This window comes from Hordeum vulgare, chromosome 3H (genome assembly GCF_904849725.1).
Source record: "Hordeum vulgare subsp. vulgare chromosome 3H, MorexV3_pseudomolecules_assembly, whole genome shotgun sequence".
In the NCBI taxonomy this organism is placed as follows: Eukaryota; Viridiplantae; Streptophyta; class Magnoliopsida; order Poales; family Poaceae; genus Hordeum; species Hordeum vulgare.
Genome location: NC_058520.1, coordinates 363,863,134 through 363,890,715, shown reverse-complemented (window position 1 = coordinate 363,890,715; position 27,582 = coordinate 363,863,134). Strand labels below are relative to the sequence as shown.

The window sequence follows — 27,582 nt, the reverse complement described above, 5'->3', positions numbered from 1 at the left end:
AACTTCGCCCGGTTGCAATGGAGCAGCGTCGGAGTTGCAATGGAGCCGCCGGTGCTTCGCCGGCGCTGCGATGGAGATTCGCTGGACGCCATTGACGCTGCATTGAAGCTTCGCTGGGCGGCAATGGAGCCGCGGAGTTGCGTTGGAGCTCTGGTGGCCCGCGCCGTGTGCAGTGGTGCTAGCACCCGTTGCGTTGAAGTTAGTCTATTACCATAGCATTGCTGCATCGAGTGGTCCCAGCGCATTGATCCGATGGTTGGGCAGGTGGATGATTTCTTCATAAAATCATCCGGATGATTTGTAGTAGGGGCCAAAGAAAATCGGTCAATCGATAGGAGGGGTTAGCTGTAGAAGCGTCGATTCCCTATATGCAGACGCGTTCTTTGTCTTCTACTCCCTCCGTTTCTAAATATAAGTCTTTCTAGAGATTCTACTAGAGGACTACATACGGATGTATGTAGACATACTTTAGAGTGTATATTCACTCATTTTGCTTCGTATGTAGTCATTTAGTAAAATCTATTAAAAACTTATATTTAGGAACGGAGGGAGTACTACATTACCTTTTCTTTTGAAACGTTCTACTACAATCCCTTCACGAAACGTAATACTGCGTGCGCAAGTTATACACACGCTAAAGCAAGCCCTCCTCCAATTGCAAGGGTTATCCAACAAATAAAAAAGGAGGTAAAAGGAAAAGCACAAGCAGACCACGAAACCACCCGCCGTGCCGCCGGCGAAAAAACGAGACGGGAGATGGCGCCGAAGGCGGAGGTGCGGCCGCGGCCGCTGCCGCGGCCGCTGATGGTAGAGGCCATCACTAGCTGCGTCGAGACGCCGTTTGGGGAGGCCCTCCGCCTACTCAAGCTCGACGTCCTCGGCACCGACGACTCCCCCATCCCCATCACCGGTACGGATCCTCCCCCACGCGCCCACTCCCGTTCCTCTCGGAGTTCTCCTTGAGAGTTGCGATTTCGTGCGTCGGATCGACAATGGTCTTAGTTGTCGGCACTCCTAGATTTTGCGGTGTCGTCTGAGTTGGTGGCGGTCCATGGACGCTATGTTGCCTAGATTTCGCCTCCGCTGCAATGTTTGCTTGAGATGTTTCTTGGGAGTTGGTGCTTTCTGTGTTCGACTTGCTGGAATGTTGGGCCCAGACGTTTTCGATTAATTCTTAAGTTTTCGCATGTCCTAACTGATTGATCTTTCTGCTTGTGCACTTTTCTCTGTGCACACATATCAACCGAGATGATGATATGGAGTACAACTCCAGTGATTCCTCAGGAGAATTGACATTTCCCTTAAAAGAACTTCAATTTTGTGAAGAAAACGCATTCTTCTGATTTGTTCATTCATGTGTGTAGTGGAGCGCGCGTAGTTTTTTTGTACTCTCTTTCTGGATAGACCAAACAAGTTTGTTTCAATTTTGTGCTAGGTTACTATACTCCATGCACACATCCAAAAGTTTCGGGCTCCTTAAGGCTATCCCCAGAATCGTTAGTGCCACCATCTGCCAATTCCTTTGGCTCTAGGAACTATTGTCCAGTCCCAGGGACCCTCATAAACACGAATAATATTCGGGGTTTCCAAAACCTAGATGTGGAGTATCTACTGAGAGAAGAAGCAAAGAAGGTACATTTTTTTACATGGGTTTTGCTAAGCTTTCCTTTCTCGATTTATTTCCTTTTTCCTAATCTTTGCTGTATGTATATATGGAACCAGATCTTGCATGACATTATGTCTGGTAAAATAGAAGAGGGTCCTTCTCTGCTACTGAGGTTCCTTGTGATATCATTCGCGGATCTGAAGAATTGGAAGATCTATTACAGTGTTGCATTCCCCTCATTGGTTTTCAAGTCTGAAATGACTTTGCTCAGCTTGCGCAGTGCCTCACTGGTTCTTAGTCAAGAGAAGGTCATGATCTTGTCCACCTAATATCCACAATATTAAATATCTATAATTTTAAGGTTGGTATTGAAGGCTATCAATTTTCCCACGCAGGCAAAATCATTGTCTAAGTCGCTGAAAGAGTGGCGTAGTTCAAATGAAACAACAGGTAGAGCAAATGATAGTTGTCTCAAACTAGTATATCAGCTATTTGGTAGCTTGTTGTTAATTGGCCATGATTTGCTAATTTGCTATACTTTTGTTGCAATGGATCAAAATATCTGCAGTTCTTCCTTTTTTTTGGGTCGATATGTCCTCGGATTCTTCTATTGTTATAAGGCAACTCAAGGACTGGAAAGATTGCCAGGACAGTGGCCAAAAGGTCTGTCTGTGTCACTCATTTGATCATCACAATATTTCGTGTTCTCATATTTGATACATGATTTAGGAGATCCTTTGCTTTGTAGTGTTCATCATGCATATATTTGTTCTTCTTTTAAATGCTTCCATCTGCTAATGCAGCTCCTATTTGGATTTTATGATAATGGTTATCGTCAAGATTACCCTGGCTGGGCTCTTAGAAACTACATTGCATTCCTGAGTCTGCGGTGGAAAATGGAGAAGGTTCAGTTCTTATGCTACCGAGAAAGAGGATCGGAGCCTGATCTAGAGAAGTCTCTTATTGGCGAAGCATCATTTCCACCACCTCATGGTATTATGATCTATCTGGATAAGAACTTCTACATAGCAGTTTCACTAGTAGTTTGTAAGTTTTTTAACGTTGGTTGTGATTACAGGCTGGGATGACTCTGATTATGTGCCTGCAGCTATTGGATGGGAAGGAGAAAAGCCTGGGGATGGAAGGAAAGAAAAGAAACTGAAAGAAATCAATCTTGAATCAATGAGCCCAGAAAGGTAGATGAAGAGTGTTTTACCTTGCTCTGCACATGATCAGTAATTAATTGGATTTATTTCGATTGTTTATCGTATGTGCAGGCGGGATGAAGAACACCAACTATTGCACTTGAAGCTTATGGGATGGCGGCAGTTCCCTGTTGATTTGAAGAAGTTATCTAGCTTTCGATGTCTTCTGTTGGGTGCAGGAACTCTTGGATGTGAAGTTTCTCGCTTACTCATGGTTAATACATTGTGCCACTGCTATATCCATGCTCCCATGTAACAAACTGTAATACCCCCTCCATTACAAATCATTTGAAGTTATAGCTTTGTCCTAAGTCAAACTTCGTTAAGTTTGGCCAAGTCTATAGACAAATATATTAACATATACAACACCAAATTAATTTCACTATATTCAGCATAAAATATATTTTCATACTATTATTAGCATATATTTCTATACTTGGTTTAATTGAAAAGAAGACTTAGGACAAAGCTCGAACTTCAAGTAATTTGTAATGGAGTAGTATGCAGTTACATAATTCCCTTCTAACAAACTTAAATAAAATCTACACTTACACATATCCTTTGTATCTCTTTATTCATGATGGAACTAAACTTTCAGACCTGGGGTGTACGGAAACTAACTGTGGTTGACGGTGGTCATGTTTCAATGTCTGATGTACTCAAACAATCACTGTACGTAGATAAGGATTGTGGTGTCCCAAGAGCCACTGCAATAGTTCCACATCTAAAAGAGAGATGTCCTGCAGTGGTAAGTTGTGGCCACCTTTTTCTTGCATATTTTGCTTACTACAGATATGCTTGTTGACAACAATTGTCGTCATCTAGGACGTTGAAGCCATCCAGATGGAAATACCAACGCCTGGGAATCCGGTTTCTACAAGTGTGCTTGATGATTGTGAGCGTCTTCAAACATTAGTAGCTTCTAGTAATGTGGTCTTCTTGTTGACTGACACATGGGAGAGCAGATGGTTTCCAACTCTTTTGTGTGCAAACGAAAACAAGGTAAATCTCAAACGCATTATTCATCCGCAGGGGGGACTTTGTAATAATTCTCAGCTCCTAGTGACCAAGAAATTTTAATACTCAATAGCTTGACTGGAGAATTAATATATTCTGTTCATTTGGTTTCATTTAAATAAGTATGCTTTCCCCATCTTCCATTTTATAACATAGTGAGCTCTTTGGAACTAAAGGTCTTTTGTCTCCACTGCAGATGGCCATCACTGCAGCATTAGGGTATGACAGTTACTTTGTCATGCGACATGGTGCTGGCCCCGGAACTAGAAGTGGAAGTATGGATGACATGATTGCTCAGATACAGAATTTATCCGCTGAAGATGCTCTCGGTCGTCAAAGATTGGGGTGCTGTTTCTGCAGCGATACGACTTCCCTTGTCAATGTATACCAGATAAAGACTTACGTTTGTGGAATATTCTCATTTTTTTTGTTTTTGTTTTATACTTATAATTTTGACACTGGTTCCTAGATTTCATATTTGCTTGATCTGATTGGTTTGCAGTCAGTCTCTGATGAAACAGTAGCACTACCTGGGCTGACCTCCATCGTATCCGGCAAAACAGTGGAGCTCTTTGCGAGGATGTTACATCATCCAGAGGGGTAAGCTACTAAATACTTGAAAGATAACTGCAGAGTTGCAGTTTTTGTATGTGTGTAGTTGATTTCGATGAAGAGTAGTTGATCAAGCTAGAACTAAAGAAAACTAATCAATACACGTATGCTGTGCCTTAAGGATTGTACATTTGTACCATACGTCTTGCAGGATACATGCTCCAGGAGATATGGCTGGTATGGATACTGAACATCAGCTTGGTTTATTGCCACACCAGATGCGAGGATCACTCCCGCGGTGTGTTTTATCAACTGTGATAAGCAATTCCTCAAACGATTGTACTGCGTGTTCCAATATTGTAAGTAAATTATAGCACACATGGCGCTATATTTTAAGAGTTGTATGTATACTGACGTTTCTCCTTGCTAAACATTTCAGGTACTGTCTGAATATAGAAGAGAAGGGTTGAATTTTGTCATGCAAGCCATTAACCAACCAACATATTTAAAGGACCTTACAGGCATTTCTAATTTGATAAAGTCGGACACTTGTTTGAAATTGCCACCCAGCTTCCCTGTAAATTCTGGGAAGTTATCTAGTGCTCGATGTCTACTTTTAGGTGCTGGAACTCTTGGGTGTGATGTTGCTCGTATTCTTATGGTTAGTTTTATGGTCCGTGCTACTTTTATGTTGAACTACCGACATACTCACAGAGCATCTTGTTAATCATGGTGGTTACTAACTTTTTCAGGATTATGGTGTTCGGAATCTAACAATTGTTGACAGTGGTTGTGTTGTTGTGTCAAATTTGGCAAGACAATCACTTTACACAAATATAGACCGCAAGACCCCAAAAGCAATAGCAATACTGGAGCATCTAAAAGAGAGATGTTCATCAGTGGTAAGTTTTCACTTCCCTTCCCTGGAAACAGTGCTTCCATTTTTTTATAGACATTCCAAAAAATAAATAAATAACCGGCCTTGTAGGAGGCTGAAGGAATTCAAATGGAAATACCGATGCCAGGGCACCCTGTATCATCTAAAGAAGCTGCTGGTGTGCTTAAAGCTTGCGAGCGTCTCCAGGAGTTAGTAGCTACCCATGATGCTGTCTTCTTGCTGACTGACACAAGGGAAAGTAGGTGGCTGCCAACTCTTCTCTGTGCGAACGAAAACAAGGTAAACCCTGTCCATATTCTTGAATAATGTACACATTGGAAGTTTTATATGCTAATGCCTCCTGTTATACTGCAGATTGCTATTACTGCAGCCCTAGGATATGATAGCTATCTTGCCATGCGCCATGGAGCTGGTCCAGGAACAGTTGCTGAAGGTTCAGATATGGTTGCTGCCATGAGCAAGCTGTCTGCAGAAGATGTTCTTGGGCGTCAAAGGCTAGGGTGCTATTTCTGCAATGACGTCATCGCTCCTGTTGATGTAATGTTTGTTGCCTTAGGTTTCTGAAGTTATGCTCATCTTCTCAGTAAATTATTTAGTGCAACCATCATATATCATGTTTTCATGACATTGTGATGCAGTCGGTCTCCAACAGAACACTGGACCAACAGTGTACAGTAACACGACCTGGACTGGCCTCCATAGCATCTGGCCATGCTGCGGACCTCTTCACAAGACTGTTGAATCATCCAGATGGGTAAGCAGCCGAACCTCTTGGAACCTGCTACATAAGATGTGCGAGGAAGCAATGTAAAGTGATGGTTTATTTACTTGCGGCATCGTGCAGGATACATGCTCCAGGGGATATCGCTGGCACGAACAGTGAGGGTCCGTCTGGTCTATTGCCACACCAGATACGAGGATCAGTATCGCAGTACAACTTATTAACCCTGATGGGCTATTCCTCGAGCAGCTGTATCGCATGTTCCAATGCGGTAAGCAACGCCTACGGCTATGCATGATTGGATACGATGTTTTTGACAACTTTGCTGATGCATTTGCGTGCAAAACAAAATGGCAGGTAGTGCGTGAATACAGGAGTAGAGGATTGGATTTTGTGATGCAGGTGATCAATGAACCCACCTATCTGGAAGACCTGACGGGTCTGACCGAGTTGATGAAATCGGCGGATTATTCTCGAGTCGAGTGGGTAGATGAAGCTGACGACGACGAGGAGTTTGCCGACATGTGACTTTATATATCGACCAAAACAGTGTAAATATCACTTCATTCAGAGATTGATTGTTAGAGTTGCATCCTTGAAAATTGTTTCACACACTTTGTAAATTCTTCGGATATTGATTCAAACACTTTGTGAACACTTTGCAATATGTAAATCCTTTGGAGATTGATTTGAGTGGAGAAGCAGACCATTCGCCAAAAAAAGAAGTAAAAGAAAAGAGAGTATTGTTTTTTGAGACGCAAGTGCTCATGTTAGCGTGCATACACTCACATAAGAAAAGAGAGTACAGAAGCAGACGTGTGCACGCGATTGACAACAGAAGCAGGCGCATCTTTAACAATGCGTTTACAGTTTACGAAAAAACGACTTTGCGGGTCGATGCGGGCGAGGGCAGAGTCCGGCCCTGTAAAACGAATCCATAGAAATATATATTTGTAGAAGATGTTGGCCTCTGCAAAACGAATCCATAGAAATATATATTTGTAGAAGATGTTGGACTCTGCAAAATGAATCCATAGAAATATATATTTGTAGAAGATGTTCTTTTATGGATCGGCTACGCGGGGTCTGCTCCGGCGCCGCTGCATCGACCAGCAAACCAAAAACCCACAATAAATGAATTTGACATCGATTTCGACAAATGAGTTCAAATTCAAACAATAAAATATAGTTCGTGTGTAAGTAAAAACATAGTTTTGTAAGACAAATGCAGAAGGACTTCATGCAAAAGCGAGGACCATGTCTGTCATCATCTTGGTCGCTCTTCACTCCACATCACCTCCATCGAGGTCATCGCCGCCCTCGAATCCATCGTTGGCACTTGTTCCAACTCCGGCACCGAAATTATCGACGACATTGGTTCCAATTCCCGATGAGAAAACATTGTCGGCACTGTAACACGCAAGCATCCTCCTCTTCAAGATGTCTCTCATTGTCATATCATGCCATTCTTTGCTGAAGTCGTCCATGTCATTGCGGTTCATTGTCATGATCCTATTCTCTTTGACAAGAAGCTTGGACATGGTTTTGTTCTCAGTCGCACGTGCTCTTCTCTCCTCAATGGCCGCCTTGCGCAACCCCTCGTCCTTGAGCAATTGCCACCTGTCTTGCTTCTCTCGTGCCTTCTTCTCGGCCAACTCTATCTTTGTCTTCAAAGTCCTCGCTAGCATCAACTCATTTGATTGCACCATGGCATCTATCTTGCATGCGGTGGAAGCAACGCTGTTGAAAGGCATTGTCGGGGAACATCTCGCCGGGACGGAGGGTGTGGACGAAGGCGTCGACCTTTTCGTAAGAACCTTCTTCCGCTTCATGCCCGAAACCTTGCTCATCTTCTCCGCCGGCGGCCGAGCAGATCACGCAGCGGCGGCGGTGCCCGGTGCGCGTGCCTTTTCGGCGGGGCCAGCCGGATTGCTACCTTGCACACAACATTGCCCTGTCGTTTGCGGGCACGCGCGTTGGTGCCTTAGGCGACGACGGGGCGACATGACCGGCGATGAGATCCGTCGGAGGGGATTGCGCGTCGTGACCTCCACGTTGACGTGTGACGGTTGGGAGGCTTCCATGGTGGCAAAGAATGGTGGGGAAGATGGACCGGAGCATGTGGTGGCGGGGCAATGGCTGTCGAGGAGGGGGGAACGGGGAACGACCGCGTGGAAATTTCCCTCGCGCCAAATCTCGTTTCGGATAGAGGGCGAGCTTGGGTCGGCTTCCCACCCTGTGAATCTAAAGGTTGAGGGCGAACTTTTGCCGCGCCCTGATGACCCACAAGTGTAGGGATCTATCGTAGTCCTTTCGATAAGTAAGGGTGTCGAACCCAACGAGGAGCAGAAGGATCTGACAAGTGGTTTTCAGCAAGGTATTCTCTGCAAGCACTGAAATTATCGGTAACAGATGGTTGTGTGATGAGATGATTCGTAGCAAGTAGCAAGTAACAAAAGTGACAAAGTGCAACAAAGTGGCCCAATCCCTTTTGTAGAAAGGGACAAGCCTGGACAAACTCTTATAGGAGGTAAAGCGCTCCCGAGGACACATGGGAATTTCTGTCAAGCTAGTTTTCATCAAGTTCATATGATTCGCGTTCGCTACTTTGATAGTTTGATATGTGGGTGGACCGACGCTTGGGTACTGTCCTTAATTGGACAAGCATCCCACTTATGATTAACCCCTCTCGCAAGCATCCGCAACTACGAAAGAAGAATTAAGACAAAGTCTAACCATAACATTAAACTAGTGGATCCAAATCAGCCCCTTACGAAGCAACACATAAACTAGGATTTAAGCTTCTGTCACTCTAGCAACCCATCATCTACTTACTATTTCCCAATGCCTTCCTCTAGGCCCAAATAATGGTGAAGTGTTATGTAGTCGACGTTCACATAACACCACTAGGGGAAAAACAACATACAACACATCAAAATATCAAACGAATACCAAATTCACATGACTACTTATAGCATGACTTATCCCATATCCTCAGGAACAAAAGGAACTACTCACAAATCATAATAATATTCATGACCAGAGATGTATTGAATAGCATCAAGGATGTGAACATATAATCTTCCACCAAGTAATCCAACTAGCATCAACTACAAAGAGTAATTAACACTACTAGCAACCTTACAGGTACCAATCGGAGTCGTGAGACGGAGATTGGTTACAAGAGATGAACTAGGGTTTGGAGATGAGATGGTGCTGATGAAGATGTTGATGGTGATGAGTCCCCTCCGATGAGAGGAGTGTTGGTGATGAAGATGGCGACGATTTCCCCCTTCGGGAGGGAAGTTTCCCTAGCAGGACGACCCGGCCGGAGCTCTAGATTGGTTCTTCTCAAGTTCCGCCTCGTGGCGGCGACGATTCCTCCCGAAAGCCTCCTCTTGATTTTTTCTGGAATGAAACCCTCCTTATAGCAAAAGAGGGGAACCATAGGGCCAACAGGGAGCCCACAAGCCCCCTAGGCGCGGCTAGGGGGGGGGGCTAGCAGGCTTGTGGCCTCCTGCTGGCTCCCCTCTGGTACTTCTTCGGCCCCGTATTTTTTATAAATTCCAAAATAAATCCTCGTTGATTTTCACGGCTTTTGGAGTTGCGTAGAATAGGTATCTCAAACTTGCTCCTTTTTCAGGCCAGAATTCCAGCTGTCGGCATTCTCCCTTTTCATGCAAACCTTGCAAAATAAGAGAGAAAAGACATAAGTATTGTACCGTGAAGTGTAATAACAGCCCATAAAGCGATAAATATCAACATGAAAGCATGATGCAAAATGGACGTATCAACTCCCCCAAGCTTAGACCTCGCTTGTCCTCAAGCGGAAACCGAGATCAATAAATATGCCCATATGTTTAGAGAGAGAGGTGTCGACAAAACAAGATACGGACATGCATGCATCATGATCATAATCAGAACAACAATATCATCATATAATCTCTCATGCTAAAGTGGCAATTCCTTCACAAAGTAAAGTAAGGATCAAGAACCTTACTCAGAATTAACAACCAATAGCCTATAGTTATTGAAGAAATTGCAATTTATCATAACATCGGAAAGAGTCAAATAAGAGCTTGTAAAGAAAATTCACATACTCAATCATCCTTTCGTCTTATACAATTGCTACAACTCACGTGGTACTCATGAGATCAAAGTTTCAGTCGGACACATAGAAAGATAGGGGCTTATAGTTTCGCCTCCCAACTGCTTACCTCAAGGGTAATGTCAACAATAATAATTCATGAATACTTACTTCCAAGTTGACATATGAATATAGATCTTTCCCTAGCATATGACGTTAGCCAAGATAAAGGCGAAGTAAGGAATTGGTGTAGATCACCATGACTCTTTCAAGGGAAAAAAGTAAAGGTACAAGATAGGCCCTTCGCAGAGGGAAGCAGAGGTTGTCATGCGCTTTTGAGGTTTGGATGTGTGTCCTCTTAGTGTGAAGGAACGTCACTTTATATTGCCTCATGTGATAAAGAACTTTATAATGCAGTCTGTCGCTTTTATGTCTTCCTCATCACAGGTTCGTACAAAGCTTATTTTCCACACACTAATAGATCATACATATTTAGGGAGCAATTTTTATTGCTTGCACAGATGACAACTTACTTGAGGGATCTTATTCAATCCATAGGTAGGTATGATGGACTCTCATGGCAAAACTGGGTTGAAGGTTTATGGATGCACAAGTAATGTCTCTACTTGGTGCGTGAGTTTTGGCTGATATGAGGTGGAAGCAATCGTCACATGCTAAGGGATCTCTAGTCATATAATCATTGTTCGGAACCAAGCATGCATAATTCATTATGTTGTCTTCCTTGTCCAACATCTACTTCTAAGCATGCAATAGTTTAGTGAGTGTTCACAATCATAAATGGTGTCCAAGATGATATATTTATATGCGAACCTCTTCTTATTTATTACTTCCTATTAATTGCAACAATGACCAAGGTCTATGTTTGTCTACCCTCAAGAAGTTTCAATCATCATTCTTTTTATATGTGAATCCATCACTTCCCATAAGATCATTACATGATCTTTCATGCTTTTGTTCTTTTATCATTCTTTTGATCATGGCATGAGGCAAGGCCCTTAACTAAGATACCCTTTATTATATGACTCACGAGCTCGAATACATCGGAGGTGACGCAAAGCAAAACTCAAGCCTAAAACACTAAGAACTTTATTCTACTAGAGAAGGATATAACCAAAAAGGATCGAACTAAGAAAAGGTAAAGGCAAAAGATGTGATGGTGATACGATACCGGGGCAACTCCCCCAAGCTTGGCATAAGCCAAGGGGATTTCCCATACCCATGCTTAGTTGTCTTCCTTTGAAGGTGATGGTGGTGGAGTTGTTGCAAGCTGAGTTTGATCCTTCATCTTCCAAGGCATAGGTGCTCCATCATGGAAAGATGACCGAGTCTCCGGAATCCTCAAATCTGCAGCCAACCGTATTGATTTAAATCTATACTCATACTCACAGTTTTGGTTCTGCAGGTCATAGATCTGGGCTTGGAGGTGATCAATTCTGTCATAGAGCTTGGAGAGGTGCTTCCCGATGTCATTGGCATCGATCTTATGCTTGTTGGTGAACACCGTGATCATCATGTGGTTGGCATTGAGTCCACGCTCCACCATCCCTTCGCACTTGAATACTTGTTGCTCCATTGCTTCGAGCCTCGCCTCCACGCTTCCGGTCTTCTTGGGGCCCTCAACATCACGGATGTGCAACATCCCCTCACGCATCTCGATAGATTGAGGGTGTTGTAGCACTCCCGCGAGGTAGGGATTGATGACCTTCTCAAAGATCTTGTCTTTTGGAGCTTTTGGGGACGTCATAGCGATCTAGATCTGCAACAGAAACAGGCTCGAAACGAAAATAGAGGAAAATTGCGTGATACGAGGGTCAGACCTTTCGGGAGAATATATAATGATTTTTTTCCGACTAGAAAGAGTACTCCACAAGAAAATGGAGTCCGGGAGGCACACGAGGTGGTCACAAGACCCCCAGGCGCGGCCAGGGGGGTGGCCCGCGCCTGGCAGGCTTGTCACCTCCTCGTGCGCTTTCCGGACTGCTTTAAAATTTTCTATTTTTCTAAAAATTCCAAAATGGAGAAAAATTCCTACTGGAAAAGTTTTGGAGTCGGTTTACTTACCGAATCACATACCTCTTCGTTTTCGGATTCTGAAACAGGCTGATAAATATCCCTTATGTACTCCTCCGGAGTTATGGTATTGATAACATTGCTTTCAACATTTATGGGAGTACGTGAGATATAATGCTTGATTCTTTGCCCATTTACCACTCTCGGAAAATTACCTTCCGTGTTGTTGATCTTGATGGCACCGGAACGATATACTTCCTCAACAATGTAAGGACCTTCCCATTTAGAGAGAAGCTTGCCCGCAAAAAATCTTAAACGAGAATTATATAACAAGACATAATCACCTACATTGAACTCATGTTTCTGTATCCTTTTATCATGCCACCTCTTAACCTTTTCTTTGAACAACTTGGCATTTTCATATGCCTGAGCTCTCCATTCATCAAACGAGCTAATATCAAATAACCTCTTCTCACCAGCAAGTTTGAAATCAAAGTTGAGCTCTTTGATCGCCCAATAAGCCTTATGCTCTAGCTCAAGAGGTAAATGACATGCTTTACCGTAAACCATTTTGTACGGAGACATGCCCATGGGATTCTTATAAGCAGTTCTATAAGCCCACAGTGCATCATCGAGCTTCTTAGACCAATTCTTTCTAGATCTATTGACAGTCTTTTGCAGAATTAGTTTAATCTCTCTATTGCTTAGCTCTACTTGACCACTGGACTGAGGGTGATAGGGAGATGCAATTCTATGGTTGACATCATACTTAGCAAGCGTTCTACGGAAAGCACCATGGATGAAATGTGAACCACCGTCGATCATTAGATATCTAGGGACTCCAAATCTAGGGAAAATAACTTCTTTAAGCATCCTGATAGAGGTGTTGTGATCATCACTACTAGTTGGGATAGCTTCTACCCACTTAGTAACGTAATCAACATCAACTAGGATATGAGTATACCCGTTGGATTTTGGAAAATGTCCCATATAATCAAAGCCCCAAACATCAAATGGTTCAATGACAAGTGAATAATTCATAGGCATTTCTTGACGTTTACCGATATTACCTATTCTTTGACATTCGTCACAAGAAAAGACAAACTTACGGGCATCCTTGAAGAGAGTGGGTCAATAGAATCCTGATTGCAATACCTTGTGTGTAGTTCTATCTCCCGCATGGTGTCCTCCGTAAGCCTCAGAGTGACACTTATGTAGGATCTGTCCCTGTTCATGTTCAGGTACACAACGTCTAATAACACCATCTACTCCTTCCTTATAAAGGTGAGGATCATCCCAAAAGTAATATCTCAAATAAAGAAGATTTTCTTCTTTTGCTGGTATGTGAAACTAGGTGGTATATATTTGGAAACGATATAGTTTGCATAATCAGCATACCACGGTGTACTACGTGAAGTATTGATGACATTCAATTGCTCATCACGAAAGCTATCATCAATAGGTTGTGGGTCATCAAGAACATTCTCCAACCTAGACAAGTTATCTGCTACGGGGTTATCAACACCCTTCCTGTCGACAACATGAAAATCAAATTCTTGTAGCAAGAGAACCCATCTGATAAGTCTAGGTTTAGCGTCTTTCTTTTCCATGAGGTACTTAATAGCAGCATGATCAGTAGTGACTTTGGAATCAACTATGTAAGATCTGAACTTTTCACATGCAAACACGACTGCTAAAAATTCCCTTTCAGTAGTAGCATAGTTTCTTTGGGCATTGTCTAGAGTACTAGCATAGTGAATAACATTCAACTTCTTATCAACTCTTTGTCCTAGGATAGCCCCAACAACATAATCACTAGCATCACACATGATTTCAAAATGTAAGTTCCAATCAGGTGGTTGAACAATAGGCGCAGTTATCAAGGCCTTCGTAAGTATTTCGAAGGCTTCCTCATAATCATCTTCAAAAACAAAAGGAATATCCTTTTGCAAGAGATTGGTAAGAGGCCTAGAAATCTTAAAGAAGTCTTTAATGAACTTTCTATAGAAACCAGCATGACCAAGGAAACTTCTTATACCTTTGATATCTGTGGGGCATGACATTTTCTCGATTGCATCAACCTTAGCCTTATCGACTTCAATACCTCTTTCAGAAATTTTATGTCCTAAGACGATGCCTTCATTAACCATAAAGTGGCACTTCTCCCAATTCAAGACAAGATTGGTATCTTTACATCTCTGCAAGACTCGATCAAGGTTGCTGAGGCAATCATCAAAAGAAGACCTGTAAACGGAGAAGTCATCCATGAAAACCTCAACAATCTTTTCAAAAAAGTCAGAGAATATAGTCATCATACATCCTTGAAAGGTGGCAGGTGCATTACATAAGCCAAAAGGCATACGTGTGTAAGCAAAGGTACCGAAAGGGCAGGTGAAAGTGGTATTCTCCTGATCAGATTGTGCAACATGTATTTGGGAGAAACCAGAATAACCATCTAGAAAGCATAAGTGTGTGTGTTTAGACAATCTTTCTAGCATTTGGTCGATAAAGGGTAAAGGGTAATGATCTTTCCTAGTGGCCTTATTCAATTTCCTAAAATCGATCACCATCCTATACCCAGTAATAATCCTCTATGGGATCAATTACTACAGGAATGAACTTCTTTGCCGTCTGCCATCACAGACGGCAAAGAGTATATCACAGACGACAAAGAATCCCACTGTCGGCAAAATTTCCACGTCAGCGTACGACGACATTGTAGCTTCTTTGCCGTCTGCCTCACCGAAGCGGACGACAAAGAGCTTTGCCGTCAGCTTTTCATAAGAGCAGTCGACAAAATGTCGAGATGACAGCCGACAGGCGTTGCCTCCATTAGGGGCTGACGGAGGCTTTGCCGTCTGCCTCCCCCCTCTTCTTTGTCGTGTGCGTCCTCCTCCTCCCCCCTCCACTCTTTGCTATCTGCCTACCCCTCCCCCCTCCTCTGTGCCCTCTTCTTTTCCGTCCGCCCCCCTGGAAGTAGACGACAAAGATACTATATGGCCAGCTGCTGCTGCCCAGGTTGCACAGCTGGGCGCCACGTGGCACCTTTGCTGTCGGTCAGCTGATGGCAAAGGCCTTTGCCGTCAGCTGGCAGACGGCAAAGAGCCCATATTGCCCATATTGTCACAGTTTTGTTTGTTTTGTTTATTTCACAACACATATACATATACATAGCACATATATAGGTCACAACACATATACATATACATAGCACATATATAGGTCACAACACATATACATATACATAGCACATATATAGGTCACAACACATATTCATAGCACAAAGTTTCATCCATATTCATAGCACATATATAGGTCACAACACATATACATATAGTTCAACATATACTGTTCATCCATATATACATATACATATAATTCCACATTGTTCATCAACTCAAATGAAAACTAGAACTAAAGCACTCCATCAGTGCCAGCTTTCATGCATGTAGTACATCCAATCTGCAAAATGGGAATAAGAAAGTCAGAAAAAGAACAAGAACAACATATATATGACAAATAAGCTAAATTGAAGAAGAAAGAGAAGAAGCAAGAAGAGAACAAGGAGAAGAAAAACAAGAAGGAGGGGGAGGAGGAGGAGTAGGAGGGGAAGGAGAAGGAGAAGGAGGAGGAGAAGAAGAAAAAAGAAGAAGAGAAGAAGAAGGAGAAGAAGGAGGAGAAGAAGGAGGAGAGAAGAAGAAGGAGAAGAAGGAGAAGAAGGAGGGCTCCTTCTCCTTCTTCTCCTCCTTCTCCTTCTTCTTCTCTTCTTCTCCTCCTCCTTCTTCTTCTTCTCCTTCTCCTTCTCCTTCTCCTTCTCTTCTTGTTCTCTTCTTCTTCTTCTTCTTCTTCCTTCTTTTCATTTCTCCTCTTCTCCTCTTCTTGGAGCTAAATTAGCTAATTATCTCTTTTTGTAGCTAAATGGGCTAATTATGTCATTCTAGAGGAAAACAAGCTAAGTATATAATATTAATGAGCTAACCAAGGTTCTTATGCCATTTTGAGCTTATTATGTCTTTTAGGAGCTTAATTAGTCATTTTATTGAGCTAAACAAGGTTCTTATGATGTTTTTACCTAACTAAGCTAATTATGTCATTTTGGATGATAATTGGCTAAGTATGTCTTTGTTGGGGAAAATAAGCTAAATTGAAGAAGAAGAGGAGAAGAAGGAGGGAAGAAGAAGGAGAATAAGGAGGGCTCCTTCTCCTCCTTCTCCTTCTTCTCTTCTTCTTCTCCTCCTCCTTCTTCTCCTTCTCCTTCTCTTCTCTTTCTCTTCTTCTTTTTGTTCTTCCTTTTCATTTCTCCTCTTCTCCTCTTCTTGGAGCTAAATTAGCTAACTATGTCTTTTTGGAGCTAAATGGGCTAATTATGTCATTATAGAGTAAAACAAGCTAAGTATATAATATTACTGAGCTAACCAAGATTCTTATGCCATTTTGAGCTTATAATGTCTTTTTGGAGCTAAATTGGCTAATTATGTCATTGTTGGGGAAATTAAGGCAAGGATAATATGAAAGAGGAGAAGAAAGAGGAGGAGGAGGAGAAGAAGAAGAAATAAAGAAGAAGGAGGAGGAGGAGAAGGACTAGAAGGTCCTTGGCCTTCTCCTCCTTCTCCTGCTCCTCCTTCTCCTTCTTCTCTTCTTCTTCTTCTTCTTCTTCTTCTTCTTCTTCTTCTTTCTTTTCATTTTTCCTATTTCTTCTCCTCTTCTTGGAGCTAAATTAGCTAACTATGTCTTTTTGGAGCTAAATGGGCTAATTATCCCATTTTAGAGGAAAACAAGCTAAGTATATAATATTAATGAGCTAACAAAGGTTCTTATGCCATTTTGAGGTTATTATGGCATTTTGGAGCTAAATGGGCTAATTATGTCATTGTTGGGGAAACTAAGGCAAGGAGAATATGAAAGAGGAGAAGAAAGAGGAGGAGGAGGAGAAGAAGAAGAAATAAAGAAGGAGGAGAAGGAGGAGGAGGAGGAGAAGGACTAGAAGGTCCTTGCCTTCTCCTCCTTCTCCTCCTCCTCCTCCTTCTTCTCCTCCTCCTTCTTCTCCTTCTTCTTTATTTCTTCGTAGTGTGCTGTCACAAAGTTTGCCACCTCCTCAGTAATGAATGCCTCAACCATCGATGCTTCAATTCTACGCTTATTTTTACATTTACTCGAAGGGTCTTCTGCATCCTCTTAGTTGCATAGTGATACGTCTCCATCGTATCTACTTTTCCAAACTCTTTTGGCCTTGTTTTGTACTCTAATTTGCATGATTTGAATGGAACTAACCTGGACTGACGCTGTTTTCAGCAGAATTGCCTTGGTGCTATTTTTGTGCAGAAATCAAAGTTCTCCAAACGTCCTAAAAATTTACGGGGAGCAGTTTTGGAAAATAAGAAAAATATCTGTGCCAAGTTCCACCTCAGGGGGTGGGCTAGTGGGCCACAAGCCCTGGCTCCGCCACCACCCCCTGGTGGCGGTGGACATGCTCGTGGGACCCACATGGCTCTGCCGCCCCCAATCTCAAGTCTATAAGATCCCTTTCGTCCCAGAAAAAAATAAAAAGAGAAGTTTTCGCCGCGTTTACGATACGGAGGCGCCGCCACCACCTGTTCTTCATCTGGAGGGCAGATCTGGAGTCCGTCTTGGGCTCCGGAGAGGAGAAATCGTCGCCATCGTCATCATCAACCTTCTTCCCTCTCCAATTCCATGAAGCTCTTCGTCGTTTGTGAGTAATCTATTCGTAGGCTCGCTGGGCGGTGATGAGTAGGATGAGATCTATCATGTAATCGAGTTAGTTTTGATGGGGATTGATCCCTAGTATCCACTATGTTCTAAGACTGATGTTGCTACTACTTTGCCATGCTTAATGCTTGTGTCTAGGGCCCGAGTTCCATGATTTCAGATCTGAAATTATTATGTTGTCACCAATATATGTGTGTTTTAGATCCGATCTTGCAAGTTGTAGTTACCTACTATGTGTTATGATCCGGCAACCCCGGAGTGACAATAACCGGAACCACTCCCGGTGATGAGCATAGTTTGAGGAGTTCATGTGTTCACCAAGTACTAATGCGTTGGTCCGGTTCTTTATTAAAAGGAGAACCTTAATATCCCGTAGTTTCCTTTTGGACCCCGCTGCCACGGGAGGGATGGACAATAGATGTCATGCAAGTTCTTTTCCCTAAGCACGTATGACGACACACGGAATGCATGCCTACATCACATTGACGAATGGGAGCTAGCCACATATCTCTCCGTGTTATAACTATTGCCTACATCCAAACAAATCACCGACCCATTGCCTACGAGTTTGTCCTACTGCTGTTACTTGTCTTGCTCTGCTGCTGCTGCTACTACTGTTGCTACTGCTATTACTTGTTTTGCTCTGCTGCTGCTGCTACTGTTGCTACTATTGTCGCGTGCTACTGTTGCTACTTGCTACTTCTGTCACTATTGTTGTTCCTTGCCGCTGCTATTGCTCGTTACACTGCTGCTACCTGCTACAATTTTGGTTCGCTGGTCGTTGACGGGAACTGACAATTTCCGTCAACGAGGCAACTTGGCGCCATTGATACAATCGTTAGGAATAGTCTACCGTCAACAAATCGTTTCTGATACCGTTGTTATCATACTACTTTGCTGTTACTACTGTGCTTGCAGATACTAATCTTTCAGGTGTGGTTGAATCTGACAAATTCAGCTGCTAATACTCGAGAGTATTCTCTCACCTCCTGTCTGGCGTACCAACAAATTTGGGTCGAATACTCTACCCTCGAAAACTGATGTGAACCCACGCGCTGGTGAGCCATCAACAACATTCTTCTAGTTTCGTTGCCGGGGAGTGCTAGCAGCATTCTTCTGGTGCCGTTGCAGGGGAAGGTTTGTTGTCATCAACATTCGTCTAGCCATTGCCAGAGATTGCAATCAACATTTTTCTGGCGTCGTTGCCGGGGAGGTATTGCTATATTCTCTGAGTTACTTGGGATTTATATCTGCTGATCACTATGAAGAATCTGAAGGATTCGAAGACCAAAGTCTTGCCCACAACTACGAGGGGAGGTAAGGAATTGCCATCTAGCTCTGCACTTGATTCACCTTCAGTTATGAGTAAGTTTGCGACATCACCTCCTGCTAGAAATCTTGATATGTCGCCTGTGCTTGATGATGCTTATGATGCTACTGCTAGAGATGCTATGCTTGATACTACGCCTGATGATACTATGCTTGATACTGCTAGAGATGCTATGCATGATACTGCTTTGCCTGATGATGTTAGAGATGCTATTTTGCCTGATGATGCTATGCTTGATACTGCTAGAGATGCTACTTTTCCTGATGTTCCACTAGGAGTGTTCCTTGATGCTCATATTGCTAGAGTTACTGCCAATGCTCGTGATGCTTCTGATACTGCCGATACTATTGAGATAGAACCTGCTTTTGCTCCTGCTAGATCTAGCTCTCCTAGATATGAATTGCCTGATATACCTGAGGGTTACGTTATGGAGGGAGAGATAGCTGAGGATTTTCTTGCATGTAAGGATGCCTATGACGCTGAGAAATTACTTCTCAAGTGGAAGGAAAAATCTCGGGAAGCTAGGATGAAATATGACCCGAAGTTTGCCACTTCACCTATCTTTGTCACCGATAAGGATTATGAATTCTATGTCGATCCTCAGATAATCTCTCTAGTCGAATCTGATCCTTTTCACGGTTATGAGTCTTAGACGGTCATAGCCCATCTTGCCAAACTACACGATATAGCTAACCTTTTCACTAATGAGCAGAAGATCCGCCACTACTATATCCTTAAGCTGTCTCCTTTCTCTCTAAAGGATGACGCTAAAGTCTGGTTCACCTCTCTTGCTCCTGGATGTGTGAGTAGTCCTCAGGAGATGGTCTATTACTTCTGTGAGAAATATTTCCCTGCCCATAAGAAGCAAGCTGCCTTGCAAGAAATATACAACTTGTCTCAACTCCAAGAAGAGAGTCTTCCACAAGCTTGGGGGAGGCTCATCCAGCTACAGAATGCTTTGCCTGATCACCCTCTTAAGAAGAACGAGATACTTGATATCCTCTATAACGGACTTACCGATGCCTCTAGAGACCACCTAGATAGTTGTGCCGGTTGTGTTTTTAGGGAACGAACTGTAGAACAAGCTGAGACCCTACTGAATAACCTCTTGATCAACGATAATGCTTGGACTATTCCCGAACCACCTCCTAAGCCAACTCCTAAGAAAAGAGGTATTCTATTCCTCAGTCCCGAAGAAATGCAAGAAGCCAAGAAATCTATGCAAGAGAAAGGCATTAGATCTGAAGATGTCAAAAATCTACCACCTATCGAAGAGATCCATGGTCTCGATAACCCGATACAGGTAGTGGAAGTGAATTATCTGCGTAGGTTTGATGAGAGTGATATTCCTTTTGATAAACCCACTAGCCTATGCTTTGATGAATTTGACAACTTTGTTGCCAAACAACAGAGTTTCAATGATTATGTTAGCAGACATTTGGAACAAAGTACTCGTATTCTTAGCCATTTAAGTGCTTGTGTGGACAGAAATGTCAATGATCTGAAATTATTATGTTGTCACCAATATATGTGTGTTTTAGATCCGATCTTGCAAGTTGTAGTTACCTACTATGTGTTATGATTTGGCAACCCTAGAGGAACAATAACCGGAACCACTCCCGGTGATGACCATAGTTTGAGGAGTTCATGTGTTCACCAAGTGCTAATGTGTTGGTCCGGTTCTTTATTAAAAGGAGAACCTTAATATCCCGTAGTTTTCTTTTGGACCCCGCTTCCGCGGGAGGGATGGACAATAGATGTCATGCAAGTTCTTTTCCCTAAGCACGTATGATGACACACGGAATGCATGCCTACATCACATTGACGAACGTGAGCTAGCCACATATCTCTCCGTGTTATAACTGTTGCATGATGAATATCATCCAAACAAATCACGGACCCATTGCCTACGAGTTTGTCCTACTGCTGTTACTTGTCTTGCTCTACTGTTGCTGCTACTACTGTTGCTACTGCTGGTACTTGTTTTGCTTTGCTGGTGCTGCTACTGTTGCTACTACTGTCGCTTGCTACTATTGCTACTTGCTACTGCTGTCACTACTGCTGTTCCTTGCCGCTGCTATTGCTCGTTACACTGCTGCTACCAGCTACAATTTTGGTTCGCTGGTCGTTGACGGGAACTGACAATTTCCGTCAACGAGGCAACTTGGCCCCATTGATACAATCGTTAGGAATAGTCTGCCGTCAACTGATCGTTTCTGACACCGTTGTTATCATACTACTTTGCTGTTACTACTGTGCTTGCAGATACTAATCTTTCAGGTGTGGTTGAATCTGACAAATTCAGCTGCTAATACTCGAGAGTATTCTCTCACCTCCTGTCTGGCGTACCAACAAATTTGGGTCAAATACTCTACCCTCAAAAACTGCTGCGAACCCACACGCTGGTGGGCCATCAACAACATTCTTCTAGTTTCGTTGCCGAGGAGTGCTAGCAGCATTCTTCTGGTGCCGTTGCAGGGGAAAGTTTGTTGTCATCAGCATTTGTCTAGAAGTTGCCAGAGATTGCAATCACATAGCACCAGCGATCTTGCACGGGCCCACCCAATCTTGCCTCGGTCGGTAGATGTAAAATCAAATGTTGCATTGGATTAAAGAAGCTCGGTGGAAAGATCTTATCTAACTTGCACAACAACTCCGGTGCAAACTCCTCCATGTCTTCTACCACGCTAGGCGACAATTCTTTCGCACAAAGAACACAGAAGAAATAGCTTAGCTCCGCCAATACTAGCCATTCATCCTCAGGAATAAAGCCACGTAACATCACCGGCATTACCCGCTCTAGCCATATGTGCCAATCATGACTCTTGAGACCAAAGATTTTTAATTTTTCAAGACTCGCTCCCCTCTTTAGATTCGCTGCATACCCATCGGGGAACATCAAGTGCATTTTGACCCACAAGATAATTTCCCTCATAGCTGGCATTGCAAGATTGAACCAGGCCTTTGGATTCGACCACTTCTGCTTTCCTTTGCCTTCTCGCATGTTTTGTAATGGTCTATGACATAGTGTCTCTTGATCGACTCTAGACTTAGTATTATCCTTTGTCTTCCCATCTATGTTGAACAATGTACCGAAAATAGCCTCTCCGATATTCTTTTCAGTGTGCATCATGTCGATATTATGTGGAAGAAGGAGGTCTTTGAAGTAAGGCAAATCCCAGAAGCATGGCTTGTGAGTCCAGGCGTGTTTTGAATTATACCCCTTGAAATACCCTGGACGCTCTGGATTAGGCTTGAGGGCGTTTAACTGATCCAGGATCTGTTGGCCTGTCAACGCAGGTGGTGCCAAGTTTTTGACAACTTTACCTTTGGTAAAGTTCTTCTTGTCTTTTCTGAACTGATGGTCAGGATCCAGGAACTGTCTATGCAAGTCAAAGCAAGAATACTTCCGACCCTCCTGCAACCAATGAAATTGAAGAGCTGCCTTGCATTGGGGGCACGAGAACCTTCCATGCACACACCATCCAGAGAATAGTGCATACGCCGGCAAGTCATGCATAGAGTACATGTACCACACATGCATTTTGAAGTTTTGTTTTCTAGCGGCATCGTATGTCTTGACCCCATTATCCCAAGCGTCTTCCAATTCATCCTTAAGCGGCTACAGGTACACATTCATATTCTTCCCCGGATAATTGGGCCCTGGAATTATCAACGTCAGAAATATGTTCTTTCTTTGCATAATCTGTTCGGGGGGGGGGGATTGAGTGGAATGACAAATACAGGCCAACAACTATATTTGGTTGCCGTCATGCCGAAGGGATTAAAACCATCCGTGGCGATGCAGACTCGAGGATTCCTTGGATCTGCCGCTTTATCCTGATGCAATCCATCGAAATGTTTCCACGCTTCCCCATCCGATGTGTGTACCACCATCTTATTCCCATCCGCATGTAGTTCGGTTCTTTTGCCCAATTTGTGCCATGTCATCTGTCTGGCTGTCTCTTCGACCATGAAAAGACGTTGAAGTCTTGGTATGATTGGCATATACCGAAGAACACTAACTGCGATTTTGGTTTGCCTCTTCTCACCCATATCGTTGTCTACCACAAGATACCTGCAAGACTCGCAATTGGGACAATAGTCCAAGTGTGCATACTCCTTCCTAAATAAGACACATCCTTTCTCACATGCATCTATCTTCTCATAGGGCATCATAAGTACACGAAGTATTTTGTCCGACTGGTACAGGTTTGCAGGCATGACATGGCCTTTGGGTAGGAAGCGTCCAAATAGTGTCATCATCGCGTCGTAGCATTCTCTTCCCAAGTTGAACTGAGCCTTCAGAGCCATTACTTGTGCAATTGCATCCAGCTGACAAAGCTCAGTGTGCTCATGGAGAGGACGTTTTGAAGACTCCAACATTTCATAAAAGGCCTTTGCAGATTCCTCCATCTCATCTTCCGAATCCCGAGCATCATCAAAGTCTTGCACCATGTCTTCGATCCCGGTACCATGCTCGTCCGTGCGACGACGGACCACCTCAACTCTTGTGTGTTGTATAGACTCACCATGAAATGTCCACACCGTATAATTAGGCTTAAAACCCCTCCTCTGCAGGTGTTTAATCATTACAGCCTCTGTCGTCTTTTTATAGTTGTCGCATCCAGGACAGGGGCAATAGTTTCTTTCCTGGCCATTTGCGAATGCGGCTTTCACAAATTCCTTTGTTTTTACAAACCATTCTTTCGTCATCTCTTTCTGACTAGGGTGACCGGTATACATCCACGCACGATCACTCATCTTGCCTAGCTACTAAAGACAGAAGGAATATATTTATATATAATTTAGCATTTATATTCATCGGTTAATCAGGTTCACCATTTTTATTACGTCCAGGCAACCTACACGCTAATAGGTAAAGATAGGTCCTAATCCCACCCGAGTATGTGTAGATTGGGTTCGTTTTCCCATGCTCTGCTCTGTATCCAACGCAAAATTTCGGCAGCACCTCCCCGTTGTTCTCCTAATACACGTCTCCGCAATAAACAGAGAGGATGTGCATCCGGAGAACAACAGGGAGGCACTGACGAAATTCCGCATCGGATCCAGAGCACAACATACGGGAAAACGAACCCAATCTACACATACTCGGGCTGTCCATGGATAATGTTGGACAATTCAAAAGGATGGCGGTTATAAATATGCAAAGACATGCATATTTATAGATGTCGCCCTTTCGAACGGGAGACGCATACTGGTCAAGCATACTGATAAATTAATTTAATTACCTAAATCTAGAAAGTTTCATCCGGAAACCGAGCCACAGTAAATGAAGGGGCGAGGAGGAGATGAAATTTGTACTGACCCATGAATGCAGGGGCGGAGCTCGTACAACGCACGGGGAGGTCTTCGCACAACAGATCTCACAGCGACGAGACAACTATCACATGTAAATCCACCCGATCAACACAAATATTCTAATTATGTCATTTTAGAGGAAAACAAGTTAAGAATATAATATTCATGAGATAACCAAGGTTTTTATGCCATTTTGTAGCTAAATGGTCTAATTATCTCATTGTTGGGGAAAATAAGGTAAGGAGAATAAGATAGAGGAGAAGAAAGAGGAGGAGGAGGAGGAGAAGAAGAAGAAATCAAGAAGAAGGAGAAGGAGGAGGAGGAGAAGAAGGAGGAGAAGAAGGAGACGGAGGAGAAGGTATTCTTCTTCTCTTCTTCTTTTCTTCTTCTCCTTATTATTTTTGTCTTCTCCTCCTCCTCTTCTTCTTCTTCTTCTTCTTCTTCTTCTCCTCCTCCTCCTCCTCTTCTCCTCTTCCCCTCCTCCTCCTCTTCTTGTTCTTCCTATTCTTTCTATTAAGCTAACTAACTAACTAACCAAGCTAACTAAACCTATCGCTAAACCTATATAGCACTAAACAGCAAAAAAATAACAAAAACAGAATCTACCACTAAGTAATTAAAAAAGAATCTAGCTACCACTAATTAACAAAACAAAATCTACCACTAAACTACCTACTAAATCTACTAATTAACTAACTAAATCTACCAACTAACTAAACTACCACTAAAACTACTAATTAACTAACCTACCAACTAAACTATATATGCCACAACAACTATAATAACAACAACAACTACAACAACTACAATAACAAGAACAACTACTACAACAACAATAAAAAATCGTGTCGGTAGTTATAATCTAATTCCAAAAAACTAAATACCAAACAATAAAAAATCAACTTCTTCTTCTTTTTTCTCTTCTTCCCCTTCTTATTTTTTTCTTATTCTCTTCTTCTCTTCTTCTTTACTTCTTCTCCTTCTTATTATTTTCTTCTCTTCTTCTTCTTCTCCTTCTTATTTTTTCTTCTCTTCTTCTTCTTCTTCTTCTTCTTCTTCTTCTTCTTTTTCTCCTCCTCCTCCTCCTCCTACTCCTCTTCTTCTTCTCCTTTTCTCCTCCTCCTCCTCTTCTTATTCTTCTTCCTCCAAATAACTAAATAACAAGGGGGTGGGGGTGGATGGGCTTACCGGCAGTGTTGGGGCTGCGGGGGCGGCGCTGGGGCCTGCGGGGCAGTGCCTGGGCCGGCGGCACCGGTGGTGGGGCTTCATGGGCGACACCAAGGGCGCCGGGGGTGGGGCTGCGGGGGCGGCACCAGGGCCACCAGCGGCGCCGATGGTGGGGCTTCGGGGGCGGCACCAGGGGCGCCGGGGGGTTGTGGGGCTTCGGGGGCGGCACAAGGGGCACCAGGGCGGCGCCGGGGGTGGTCGGGTAATAGTGGTGGCGGCGTTGGGCGTTGGGGGAGGAGAGAGAGAGAGAGTGGCCGTCGGAGAGAGAGAGAGGGCCGGGGTGGGGGCGGGACAACCGTTACTAGATTCAGGACCTTTGCCATGTGCTGGCTGACGACAAAGGGGTCTATACTCTTTGCCGTCTGCCTCTGGCATCTTTGCCGTCTGCCAGCAGACGGCAAAGAGGGGAGTAGTTTGACCTAAGGTTCCCCCGGCCAGATGAGCTTCTTTGCCGTCTGTTGGCCCCTTCTTTGCCGTCTGCGGCAGACGGCAAAGAGTTAACTGCTGGCAAAGACCTTCTTTGCCATCTGCTTTTTGGGAGCTGACGGCAAAGACACTCTTTGCCATCAGCTAGCAGACGACAAAGAATTGGCACATGGCAAAAAACTGTTTTCCAACAACATAATCACTAGCATCACACATGATTTCAAAAGGTAAGTTCCAATCAGGTGGTTGAACAATAGGCGCAGTTATCAAGGCCTTCGTAAGTATTTCGAAGGCTTCCTCATAATCATCGTCAAAAAAGGAATATCCTTTTGCAAGAGATTGGTAAGAGGCCTAGAAATCTTAAAGAAGTCTTTAATAAACCTTCTATAGAAACCAACATGACCAAGGAAACTTCTTATACCTTTGATATCTGTGGGGCATGACATTTTCTCGATTGCATCAACCTTAGCCTTATCGACTTCAATACCTCTTTCAGAAATTTTATGTCCTAAGATGATGCCTTCATTAACCATAAAGTGGCACTTCTCCCAATTCAAGACAAGATTGGTATCTTTACATCTCTGCAAGACTAGATCAAGGTTGCTGAGGCAAACATCAAAAGAAGACCTGTAAACGGAGAAGTCATCCATGAAAACCTCAACAATCTTTTCATAAAAGTCATAGAATATAGCCATGATACATCTTTGAAAGGTGGAAGGTGCATTACATAAGCCAAAAGGCATACGTGTGTAAGCAAAGGTACCGAAAGGGCAGGTGAAAGTGGTTTTCTCGTGATTAGATTGTGCAACACGTATTTGGGAGAAAACAGAATAACCATCTAGAAAGCATAAGTGTGTGTGTTTAGACAGTCTTTCTAGCATTTGGTCGATAAAGGGTAAAGGGTAATGATCTTTCCTAGTGGCCTTATTCAATTTCCTAAAATCGATCACCATCCTATACCCAGTAATAATCCTCTATGGGATCAATTCATCCTTATCATTAGGGACAACAGTAATACCTCCCTTCTTAGGGACGCAATGCACCGGACTTACCCAATCACTATGAGCAACATGATAGATAATACCTGCTTCCAGGAGCTTTAGTATTTCTTTTCTTACTACCTCTTTCATCTTAGGATTTAATCTCCTTTGATGATCAACAACTGGTTTGGAATCAGGATCGGTTTTAATCTTTTGATGGCATAGAGTGGGACTAATTCCCTTAAGATCATCAAGAGTATATCCAATAGCAGCACGACGCTTCCTCAGAGTTTTTAGTAACTTCTTTTCTTCATGCTTTGAGAGGCTAGCACTAATAATAACATGATATATCACTTTTTCATCAAGATAAGCATACTTAAGAGTATAAGGCAACTGTTTAAGCTCGAACACAGGATCACCCTTTGGTGGGGGTGGTTCTCCAAGCAGTTCAAC

General features: G+C 43.2%; 1 protein-coding gene across 2 annotated transcripts; it reads left to right on the top strand.

The window, feature by feature from the left end:
• Positions 1 to 674: 674 nt before the first annotated feature.
• On the top strand, positions 675 to 6,692 carry LOC123443875 (ubiquitin-like modifier-activating enzyme atg7). Of its 2 annotated transcripts, none has more exons than XM_045120417.1 (20): positions 675 to 910; positions 1,436 to 1,632; positions 1,723 to 1,914; positions 2,002 to 2,056; positions 2,175 to 2,269; positions 2,410 to 2,599; positions 2,715 to 2,802; positions 2,884 to 3,025; positions 3,410 to 3,559; positions 3,637 to 3,813; positions 4,025 to 4,210; positions 4,331 to 4,428; positions 4,592 to 4,739; positions 4,820 to 5,041; positions 5,133 to 5,282; positions 5,369 to 5,557; positions 5,633 to 5,815; positions 5,917 to 6,032; positions 6,123 to 6,270; positions 6,357 to 6,692. In XM_045120417.1, the coding sequence occupies exons 1-20, from the start codon at positions 757 to 759 to the stop codon at positions 6,525 to 6,527; spliced, it is 3,051 nt and encodes a 1,016-aa protein (XP_044976352.1). In that variant the 5' UTR covers positions 675 to 756; the 3' UTR covers positions 6,528 to 6,692. The 2 variants fall into 2 exon arrangements, with proteins under 2 accessions (XP_044976352.1, XP_044976351.1); XM_045120416.1 differs by having other exon boundaries at positions 2,685 to 2,802.
• Positions 6,693 to 27,582: the final 20,890 nt, after the last annotated feature.